At 43.0% G+C, this 11,855-nt stretch overlaps 1 protein-coding gene across 1 annotated transcript; it reads right to left on the reverse strand.

Annotated features, from left to right (window-relative positions):
• Positions 1 to 1,221: 1,221 nt before the first annotated feature.
• LOC119460832 (NADPH-dependent diflavin oxidoreductase 1) lies at positions 1,222 to 11,761 on the reverse strand. The gene is made up of 5 exons (XM_037721929.2): positions 10,776 to 11,761; positions 10,009 to 10,234; positions 8,323 to 8,634; positions 2,912 to 3,226; positions 1,222 to 2,013 (listed from the first exon to the last, which is right to left on the reverse strand). The coding sequence occupies exons 1-5, from the start codon at positions 11,464 to 11,466 to the stop codon at positions 1,791 to 1,793; spliced, it is 1,767 nt and encodes a 588-aa protein (XP_037577857.1). The 5' UTR covers positions 11,467 to 11,761; the 3' UTR covers positions 1,222 to 1,790.
• Between the last annotated feature and the right edge of the window lie 94 nt (positions 11,762 to 11,855).

Here is an 11,855-nt window from a genome sequence, read left to right on the forward strand (position 1 = left end):
ATGAGCGTTTAGCAAAGAAGTAAGGATTACTCCTGCTCAGAAATGGGAAAAATTGAAGTCGTTCACTGACGATTTTCTGAAAAGCCGGCCTACAACACCTACCGATGTCGGCCTCGAATTTGCGCACGTTCCTTCGTACATCACAGATATAAAGCGCTCACCCCCTTGTTTTTATTTAGGCCTTCGAGCCATCCTACAATAAATACATTTTCATCATCATCATTTACAGCGAAGCTGTTGTTGTCCGCACAAAATGTCACCGAAAATGTATTGAGAAAACCATTGAAGCAAGCGCAACAAAATATATGTTAAACCGGGTCTGCAAAGTTGTTTTGTCATTTTTTTTATTTATTGTTTTTACGTCCCGCAGACTTTCGGAAGCAACGAAAATTACGTCGATCACCTGACACGGCAGCACAAAGTGGTTCTTTATTCAATGGCGGCCTGCGACCGTGTTCAGGACGAACGGGTATACCCATTTCTAACCCGTTCACGGAAAGTGTTTGCTTTTGCTACGCTTGATCGCACCTCAGCAGCAAAGTTCGGGCGTTATCTCGGCGGTCTCTATGCGATCGAGTTTCTTGGTACCTATAAATAAATGCCTGACCTGTGGTCACACTAGTCACACCCCACAATTTCTTTTTTTTTACTAGTCACACAAACAGCTCGCGATGTCACTGCAACAGCTAGAACAGTGGCACCATTTGTCACAGCTACGGCTAAAGCCCCGCCATTGTACTATCGCAGTCATCTAATGGAAGGGCTTTGGCTACGGCAAAACACGCTGTGCAGTGACAGAGGGCGCCACCGTTCTGGTGTAGAGATATCGGCATCTTTTGAGTCATCTCGCCGCAGACACGCACTTGCCATTGCCTTGGGATGGCGTTGCTTCAGGCAGCCTATAAGCCAGCATTTATGTGCTCCCCTCGCTCGTGCATCAAAGCTCAAACGCGTCAAATCGGTTTTATAAATATTTCACAACTCGTTAATGCATTTTACATGTGTGAGCTTCTCATGGCTAAACTTCACTTTATGTGTCAATGATGTGTGTGACAAATTAACCCTGCATGCCTCCATCAGGAGCAATTAATGGCTGCACTTGATGGCAAATAATTGTATGAGGTACTCTAAGCTGCACTGCCAGAGAAAGCATATTAGTGAAAATCCAGTAGGTACCTTCCAAACAAGCAAAGAATGCTGGGACCAGGCTGACTATATATTTATGGATGACTGAAAGCCCCCCCCCCCATGAAGCGATGTGTGTTTCTCATGTACACAATTGCAAGTGAAACTAAATGTTGCGTCAATGGCTCATTCTTTTATTATCACTTATGTTTAAAGGCAGAGTTAAAATTCATAGTAAATGTTCCTTTCGAAGCAAACATTGTGCCAGGCGCATACTTTAAGCTCATGAGTGATGGCTCGATCAGACATTGGCTTACTGACGCAATGCTTCTGTTTTTTTATAGCAGACGATGTGCAAACAGTAAACAGTCAGTGCTTATGCATCTCCCCATAATATCACTTCATCACCACCTTTGCGTGAGTGCTGTTTGTTGTTATTGATAATTGGTGCACCACTGACTTTTCAAGTGTTGGCAGGAGCGCGAGTGGAAGGGAAGCGCTTGCTTGCGAAACTGCCAACCTGCAAGAACGTGGGGAGAATAACATGAACAAGACTATGCGTGTGACATCAGCTTAGCCTTTGAACACGAAAGAAACACACTTCCAGAGATGCTTGAGTCAGCCCTCTTGTTGCAGCAATCGCACCACTGTGAACTGACAGAATGCTAAGACCAGGCTTCTATCTGGAGTCTCCCTGATTTTTCAAGGTCTTTCAGCAGTTCCTCAGCATTTCCGTCACTGAGGGAGTCAGACTTGACCACAGCCTTGAAGGCATCACGGACACTGGGCACCATGTCCTTTGCATTGCCGGCGATATACACAACTCCACCACTGTGCAGCAGCTTTCTAACCTTGTCCTCAAGCTCCGCAATACGATGCTGGACATATCTGAAAAATAATCAAGGAATCATAGTTCAAGATGCTAGCAGTCCCAGAGTATGTAGTTATGGTGTAGGACCCTCATTGTATTAAAGATGCATGTCGCAAACGTGGAGCGCATTCCATCATTTGCAGCCAGATTCATTTTATCAGACTACAAAGCTATATTGTCAGTCTCTAATATAAAAATTAATCTCCACCTTGAACTCCTCCATCTGCGATGAGAAACAGCAAGTTTACAGCCCTCTTATTTGCTCTATAACAACAAATAAAGTGTGCAATGTGACAAATATTTATTTCCTCCATTAGAAAGACTGTTGCACATAAAGAAGGCAAGAGTTTACTAGATATAATACTAAAACAACAAAGCTGTACTGAAAGATACTGCCCTCCCTCCTCCCAATCCCCATCTTTCTTTTTTTTTTTTTTTTTCAACTGTTGAACAGTGGAATGAAAGGTGTCAAAACCTTTCGTACAGTGGCTACTTGCATATGAATTTTGTACTATTACCAGCAGAAATTTATGGAATACATAAATGCAGAAACAAGAACAACTTCAAAGGCAACTTGGTTTTCTTGGAAGCACCTGGTTTCTGGCAAAAACTTGACGATCCTGTGTAAAGATTCTGAGCCCCCAACACATAGAGCTATATTTATAATTTGACAATCTGCATTAATGAGTTAATGAACACAACCAGGCTAGCTGGTGTACTTTAGAAGGATAAGATAAGGTTAAGTACAATAAATGACAATAGACGAGAAGTTAACTTTGACTGGCATTTCAACTTCAAATAGCACAGTGCGATCAGTAAACACTAGTTGAAGTTAGCACTCCATCATGTTTGTTTTTTCTCGTCCTCTGTCTTTTATTGCATTTAAGTCTGTGCGAACCTGCATTACTGACTTACATTTTGTGTTCCTGGTCACGAGAGAAGGCCGTCACCAAGTCCAGCATCCCTTTCTCCATGAGTTGGGTCCATTCTCTCTCAAAAAAGAAGTCCCCCCTGGCATTACGAGAGCCGAAAAAGAGAAGGTTCTGGCCAATGCCCCGATGGGTACGGTCCTGGATCATCCCACGGAATGGGGCACAACCTGTGCCCGGTCCCACCATGATGGCAGGTGCGCCATCAGGGGGCATTCGAAGGCTGCCCTTCTTTGTTGCAATTTTTAGGGTTGGTCGACTGCAGGGATCAAGGCTGGCCAGGAAAGTGGTGCAAAGACCCCTGCATGATTGCGTTACTTCAATATACGAGGTGTGTTCAAAAAGAAACCGAACTTTTGAAATAGCGTGCCAACCCGCAGAGGAAGCGCGCTGTGGCTACTGAGCAAATGCAGCAGCAGGTTTAGACAATGAACTGCCACTTGCCGCGTTTCGCTCTGATCGTTAGTTGGCAAGCTACAGCCACTGAAGTGAGCACATGGACAAGCTGTTCTTCGGATTAGTGCCGAAGTGACAATGAAGGAATTGGAAGAACAGCGTGTGTGTGTGTGTGTGTGTGTGTGTGTGTGTGTGTGTGTGTGTGTGTGTGTTTGTGTGAAGTTCTGCTACAAACTTGAGAAAACTTTCACAGATACATTTCAGTTGCTTAGCCAAGCATACGGGGAGGACTGTATGAGTTGCACGCAGTGATATGACTGGTTCAAGCGTTTTGAAGACGGAAGAATGTCGGTCGGTGACGATCCTGAGCCTGGATGACCTTCCACATCCACAGATGATGACCCCGTCGAGAGAGTTCAAACTGTGATTTGTGAAAATCATCGTTTGACTGTTCGAGAAGTCGCTGACGAAGTGGGCATCAGCGTAGGATCATGTTATGAAATTTTGAGAGACAAAGTTGGGATACATCGTGTCAGTGAAAAATTCATGCCGCATTTGTTGACTGACGAACAGAAGCAGACCCGCGTTGAAATCAGCCAGGAACTCTTCACTGCTGCCAATGACGGTGAAAACTTTTTTAAGAACATCATAACAGGCGATGAGACATGGGTTTATGGCTATGATGTTGAAACAAAAGTGCAGTCATCGCAGTGGGTGGCCAAAGGTTCTCCTCGTCCAAAAAAAGCCCGCATGAGTCGGTCAAAAATTAAGGTGATGTTGGTTGTGTTTTTTGACTGCAAATGCATTATCTAAAGGAATTTGTGCCACATGGTCAGACGGTAAACAAAGAAGTTTACCAGGGAATCCTAGCACGTTTGAGTGATTCTGTGCGCAGTAAGAGGCCTGGATTGTGGGAAAATCAGGCTTGAGTGTTGCATCATGACAATGAACCAGCTCACGCGTCGCTCCTTGTCCGCAGCTACTTAGCGAAATGCCACACTCCTGTTGTGCCCCACCCACCATATTCTCCGGACTTAGCCCCAGTGGACATTTTTCTATTCCCCAAGCTGAAAACCATCTTGAAAGGACGTAGTTTCCAAACCATAGAGGAGATCCAGGACAATGCGAGAAGAGACCTGCGCGCCCTTCCAGAAAGTGCATTCCAGCATTCCAGAAAGTGCATTCCAGGAGGCTTTCCAAAAATGGAAGAAAAGATGGGAAGAGTGCATTGCCAGTAGAGGGGATTACTTTGAAGGGACAGCACCTCAAATGTTTTACCATAAGCAGTAAAGGTGTTATAGCAAAAGTTCAGTTTCTTTTTGAACACACCTCGTATGTCACCTTTGAGTAATAGTAAAAAAAATTGTGCAGAAACCATTGACGATGATTGCCAATGTAAGCAAATAGCCCAAACGAATGAGAGTGCGAGTAGACAAAACAGCAAACGAGAAAGAGAGAGAGAACAAACAAGGCAACAAGAAAGAGAGTGAGAGTGTGACAGAGAAAGAGAACAAACACTTTCCTTGCCAACTCCAACCATTGGCCACCGACCAACCATGAAGACGTCCGAAAAATCCAAAGAAAGCTATTAACATTAAAAAATTTTTTGTTGAAGGGATGGCCTCAAGGCCTGCAAGGAGATGGAGAAAAAATATTGTCACGCTCATCTATTCACAGCAGGGAGTCCAAACATGCCTCCCAGATGTAGTAGAGAGGAGCGTGTGATATGAGGTGCCATTCCGCCATGTCTACTTTGAAATGTAGCCAAGTTTACAGATATCAAAGTCAAGGTTTTGGAGGGAAAAGTGAAATGACTTGGTTGTGAAAAATGGGTGAAACAAGACATTTCATTGTGGACAAATGTCATGCAAACAGGTTTGGGCTTACTAGAACGTATTTCTACTTTGACCACCTTGTGTGATGTCGGTTTCATTTTGATGAGTGCGCTTGGATTGGGGTCTGCTCCATATTTGGTGAAAGAATAGACAGCTGTGCAAAATGGCCACCCTCCAGCTAATATTAGAAGCAAGAAGTTTATACTTGCTGCTTTTACCATTCGCACTTAATTTGTCCACAACAGCCTGTCACAAATGATTAAACACCGCTGCACTCGTCGTTTAAGTGTGCCAGCTCCTATATGCCAATGCTGCAGTACTTGCGGGCAGCGCTGGTAAAACCTCATCTTACTGCAGGAGAGTGCTGTCGCACACAGCACCAATGCACCAAGAAGTTGGTGCACTTGAGTAATGAGTGCAGTGGCACCTAAACTTTTACAGCAGGCTGTGTACATGGTAAAGAGACCATGAAGACTGAAAGAGGTGGTGAGACGAAACAGTGTTGGCCTATTGAAAAGTGGCAATGCACTTCTGAAGAAGATCTCAAAATCCAGAAGCCAAGGAACAAATGAGTAAGAGATGAGTTGAAATGGAAGCAGCTCATGATGACTGCGCTCAATACCTGGTGATTCACATTAACCTCTTCAGGTGACAATTAATTCTGTCCATTGAAAAATTTTGTTTCACCGCATTTTTTTGTTTGCATTTTCAGAATCATGAAAAGTGTACTGTTGCAGAATGGATGAGGAATTTTCAACTTTTCAGCGAATTCTGTTAAACTTACAGAACATGGACTCAATACGAGAACTCTACAGGAACATCAGAGATGAAAACATCAACTATTTCATATTAAGCCACTTGGAATAGTAGATGCTGAATGTAAAACAATGAAAAACAATGAAAGAAGTGAACCCATTACGCGTTGAAATACCGATACAGAGAGCAAACATTCCAACGTACACCTTCCAACTCGTTTTACTTAAACATCTTACACATATTATTCAGACTTGCAGCACTAGTCCAATTGAAAGTACTTCAAGATGTCTTCAAGGCATTTTAAATATCAGTATTTTCATCAGTGCTCTTGCTTTTGACGCACTCTCTTGATGTACACAATTGTGCACACAGCACTTGAAAGGATTAAAGGTGTATGAACAAAAAAATATTGAGCGCATTTTATTACTTAGCATACTATTGCACATGCAGTTAGCTCATTAAAAGTTACAGCAGACTTTGCCAATGAGAAATATATTATGTAGAAACAGTTCTTTACAGTGTTTCTGTCTCTTGAAGTATGAGACGTAAAATACTGAATAACAGTGTGGCGTTCAGCGACAGATGCAGAGATGTAGCAAGGCATGTAAAACTAGGTGTCATAACTTGCACAAGGTGCAAAAGTTCAAGAATTGTAAATTTAATTAAAAGCACAGGAAGTTAGCTGAGCTGGCACACCTTCCTTTTTGGTGATGAAAGGGAGAAAATGATTACACCTGCAGCAAATAGGCAGGAACATTTCTTCCTCTCTTCTTCTACCTTTCCTTTTATTCTTTTTCTCTCTCTCTCTCTCTATTGAGAGAGTAAATTAAATGTCCAGCTAGCCGCCATATCATTTTAGGTTTTAACATCATGCACATGTCTGTCTGCTGTAAATAGATACAACTTGGTAGCAAAATCTTAGTTGGAAATAAACGCATGAGCATTTTCAAGTCCCTTGCATTCTATTTAGCATTGATTATTTTTTTTACAATATAAACAAAAAAAAAAACAAGAAACATCAATTTCATTGCAAGTAGGAAATACATAATTTACTTGAGACATATTAGCACCACAAATCAAAATGAGCGCATGCACGTGCATATGCATGCATATAAATCTGTCAGACTTTGGCCCCTGAATATGCCAGCTGAAGTTTATCACCTGCCCTGTCCGTTTCTTTGTGTGATGTATTTTTGTTGCGCTATTATGTATCAAGCAAAGACTCATAAGGATGTCTTTACCTCATTGTGAACTGCACACCTTGTATAAGCTCCTCTGGACATGTTCATGCTATGGAACCAGGGCAAGCATTTTGGCTTGCTAATAATAATGCCAGAAGCATGCCAATTATAATTTTGATTACTAAAAACATTTTGCTTGACATGCCATCCAAGGCACTAGAAGTTTTTTCTTATAAGTTAATTTACTTATACTGCCATCACAAGCGTGCTTTCAATCATGCTTGAGTCACTTCAGACCAACTTTGTGCAGAATGCGTGCTGCTATGTGATAATTTTCAAGCATGCTTGACTGAATGATTAATCTCGTCTCAATCTAACTTCACTGAGCTCACTTAAAAGTTCATTGCAGGCCGATATTGATGTGGACAGCAAGCGCCTTTGTGACAGCAGACAATCTTGTTTGATTAAGGCTGGTTCACACAATGGATTGAATCTCTTATTCATTCTGCAGACAAAGTATGACGTGACTCACTGCCATAAAATTACACCACACCCAATGTGTGAACGTACTCTTAATATGACGGATTATGCAAGCAACAGATTAACAACAATGTATGTGTTTCGCTCGAGAACAAGTTAAGGACCGCACAAAGCGCGATGGAACGAAAAATGTTAGGCCTAACGTTAAGAGACTGGAAGAGAGCAGTGGGAATCAGAGAACAAACGTGGATAGGCAATATTCTAGCTGACATTAAGAGAAAGAAATGGAGCTGGGCAGGCCATGTAATGCATAGGGTAGATAACCGTTGGACCATTAGAGTTATGCAATGGGTGCCAAGAGAAGGGAAGTGCAGTTGAGGACGGCAGAAAACTAGGTGGGGTGATGAAGTTAGGAAGTTTGTAAGTGCAAGTTGGAATCAGCTAGCGCAAGACAGGGGTAATTGGAGATCGCAGGGAGAGGCCTTCGTCCTGCAGTGGACATAAATATAGGCTGATGATGACGATGATGATGTGTTTCACTCGAACTAGTACAGAACTGTCATGCATCAGATAACAAAGGCTGTATTCTTATGCTCAGTCCATGCAGCATTGGTTACATGTCGTGTGCACTAGGCACAAGCTTGCGTAGGTGTGTAGTGAATGTTGGTTCCTTCCTGCCCATACATTTAAGTTAGTTTTCACAAATGTGAGAGCATCAAAATACGCACAACTCAATCTATTTGCCGTACCTGCGTGGCCTCTTCAGCTTGGTGCGGAAGTTTACGATCGCTGCCAGAATGTGGATCTGCCCTGGGTGGCAAAGCAGCGAGTTAGCAATGGAAAATGAGCGTGGGCGGATGGGTGGAATCAAATCAAAGAGGTATGCCAGTGGCACATTTGCTGTGGTATGAGGGAAGTCGGCAAACACCTCCAGCACAGTTCGCCGTGGCCGAATGGCATAGTCCACAAGGTCCTCTTGGCCGGTGGTGGTGCTGAACTCCCGAAGGCGCTCCTTCGAAAGGGCGTCATTGCCAAAATGCCAAAAGAGCTCAAAGAAAGACCTGCGCAGTGAGAAGAAATGCAGTAGTAACCCTCATGTTAAGGTTTTTCTGGAGCTTCTGCAGAAGCTGTATGCGGGCACAGCAGATGGCTGCTGCCTCACAGTGAGTACAAAGACTGACAATCTCGTGGTGCAAACATTAATGTCTCATTCAAGCAGCTCACAGGGCATCAAAGGTAAACATTAATTTCAGTTAAACTGATTCATTAGTGTTCCAAACTGCAAAAGTGTCACTTTTGCTGAGAACCGTGGGGATGCACACAGCTTTTTAAAGAGAGAGACTGACATAGGAGTTTTAGTTTGTCTGTAAAAGCATTAACCATCATAAACATCAAGGTCAGGATGCCGCGTCCGTATGGGCTAGGCCCCGAGCAATTTTGCCCTATCATAGAGGCTAATGACAGATTTGGAATAAAAAGATTTAAATAGTTATCCCGGCACAGGTTATTGTTACCGGAGACGTCGACAGCAGCAGCAACAGTAGCGACATCTTGTGACGCTTTGTCCAATCATGATGCATTAGAAAACATTTTTGCGTTACATGGGCATTGTTGAAGAAAAATACAAAAGAGCTGCATGTTGACGATTACGTTGCTACCAGTGCTTTACACTAGCAACTAAGAAGAATATAGCAGCTCGCTAAAATAATAGTGCTGTGTCCTCTCTGGTTAAATTCTGCAGCACAAGATGGTGCTATGAATGCAACTGCTCCTATATGCATCTCCGGTAATAATTCACTTGGCAAGGCTTCAATCAGTCCAGCAAGGCTTCACATTTGCGTTTGGAGTCCCTTAAATCTGTCATTTGCCAAATTTTGCTAAATTTAGTGCACAATTATTCAAAATGATTTTAAATTAGATTATCCGGTAATGTTTTAAAGGCCTCTCAGTCGATATTTTGTAAAATCGCATGCTTACCTCTGTTCATAAATCGCATCTGAAATTGAAGCCCATGCTTGACTTCATCTAAACGATGCCTGGCACTGCGTGAACGTGCCTGGGACGCTGATTGCATTTTCTTCGGCGCGTTCACGCCAGGAGTCATTTATATCAATTCAAGCATACGCTTCAAGTTAAGATGCATTTCTGAATATGGTAGTTAGTGGTTGAAATGCTAGCAGCCCCACTCAGTTACTAAGTTTGATATGTGAACATCGTTAAAAGCACCACAAGAGGCTGTGATACATATATCACAATAGATCACCTGAACTGACAATTAAGTAACCAAGTGCAATCAGAAAGTGTATCACTGACCGAGCACGTCAAAGGCCTGAAACACATTAGTTTTTCAGCGATAAACATCACTTTTTTCATATGGCATGACGCATAAAACAACACCTGAATAGTAGTTGCAGGCAATTTATAAAAGTGCTTACCTCTTTGGGATGCTTGTAAGGTCAAAGTACTTCCGAATGCATTCACCGAATGAGACCTGCCTTGACAAAAAATGTGGCAATAATGTGCCCTCTTCAGTAGGTGCAAGTGAAAAATACATGTCGGCTTTGCAGCTGCTGAATAGTCTGAAAAACTCATTGATGTCCTCTTCACAGTTCTCCGGGTAGACTACCACCACATCACCAGGCTCGAATGTAATCCGAGAACCTGTCAACATAAAGGAAGGTAGGAATCAAATGGACCCTTCATCAAATGACATGCGCCAGCTCATGACAGGCTATTTATTTTCAAGGTCTATGAATGAGTCAGCCTGTCACTCGTAGACTCACCCTAGCTACTGCCATTTTGAAATGTAACTATACAACTTAAAGAGCGAAATTAAAGTTTTGTGGCGAGGATGTTATGAAAATACTCTTCCCCAACACCATAGATGGAAATACCAACACTTCATGACCATAATTAAATTTTCTTGTGCTATCTTGACATATCCTGTTAATTTATTTTCAACCTTTCGGAGCACTTTCCTCCCCTGCCTCAAATTGTGATGCCACATGTTGTCCCATTTACTTAACTGTGATGTTCGCTGTGCAGTATATTCTGGTAAAATTAACAGGCAAGGAGAGAGAATATATTTGTTTCAAAGGGATGGAAACTTGATCTGTGTGATGACGTAAGGGGGCCAAACAGATCACATTCTCAAGGCCTCGCATACACTGTGTGAGAAAGTGTTCAAAGAGAAACAACAAACCTTCAATGTCAAGCTTAATTAGTCGCACGTCCTGAAAGTGCTCAGCACTGGTGACTCGCTGATTGGAGACTACAGTGGCGTCAAACAGCTTTTCCCGAACGATGCCAGGCTGGCAGCTGATATTTCTTTGTTCATCTTCATAAGTTGTGTCACATACAATTTTGTACTTTGGCGCTGGTAAGAGCTCTTCACTGATAGGCAAGCATCCGGGAGGAAGGGGATACAAGCCCATAACAATTTTCCAGAACTCTTCCAGCCAGGGATCAAGCATTCCATCTGTTCCCAATTCGTGCTGCTCATCAGCATACAAGGGGTCGAGCAGGCACCGGGCGCCTAGCTGGACCAGGCGTCTATGCAGACGTTTTGCAGCGAAATTAAACTTCAAGTAAGAAGAGTCTCCCAGGCCAACCACAGAATGACGAATTGTGTTCAGCGAATTAGGAGGCAGGCTTTTTCGCAATAGGAACGACCAAAAATGCTTCATATTATCGGGTTCCTCGCCTTGTCCTGTGGTAGCGCACACGAACAAAACTATTTTTTCCTTGATTAGCTCTGTTAGAGGATAATCGTCCATGGGCAGGACAGTTACGCAAAACATGTACCGTCTCGCTTGTCTACCGATTCTTTCAGCGACGTCTTCAGCGGTGCCCGTCTGGCTCCCGTACAAGACCACGAAACGCCGGTCTAGCATGTCTCTACGACAGCAGGCCTATTTCGCGCGTATAACTTTTATATGATTTGCGAGCACAAATGGTAATCAGTATGGATCAACACGAACGTGCTTCTGTGCCCTCGCTTTTCTGATTAAAACACAAATGTGCTCCTCAGGCGTACTATATATCTTAAAGATTCTTCCCTAAAACGTCACCGTTTGCTTGTCGTAGCAAACTTTTTTACTGGATGAGTTTCTGCCGTGTTTTGGTGGACTGGCGATAGAATCAACCCGCCTTGGTTGTCTTGGCCTTGTCATCATAGAATAAAGATTGTCATGCTCGGTGCGAGAACACGTGAAAATGTGAAAACAACAGGGTGAAAACACCGCGTCTCGGTTATATAGAGCGACAGAAAGTTTTGTGGGTT

The sequence above is a fragment of the Dermacentor silvarum genome, chromosome 8, assembly GCF_013339745.2.
Source record: "Dermacentor silvarum isolate Dsil-2018 chromosome 8, BIME_Dsil_1.4, whole genome shotgun sequence".
NCBI classification, from domain to species: Eukaryota; Metazoa; Arthropoda; class Arachnida; order Ixodida; family Ixodidae; genus Dermacentor; species Dermacentor silvarum.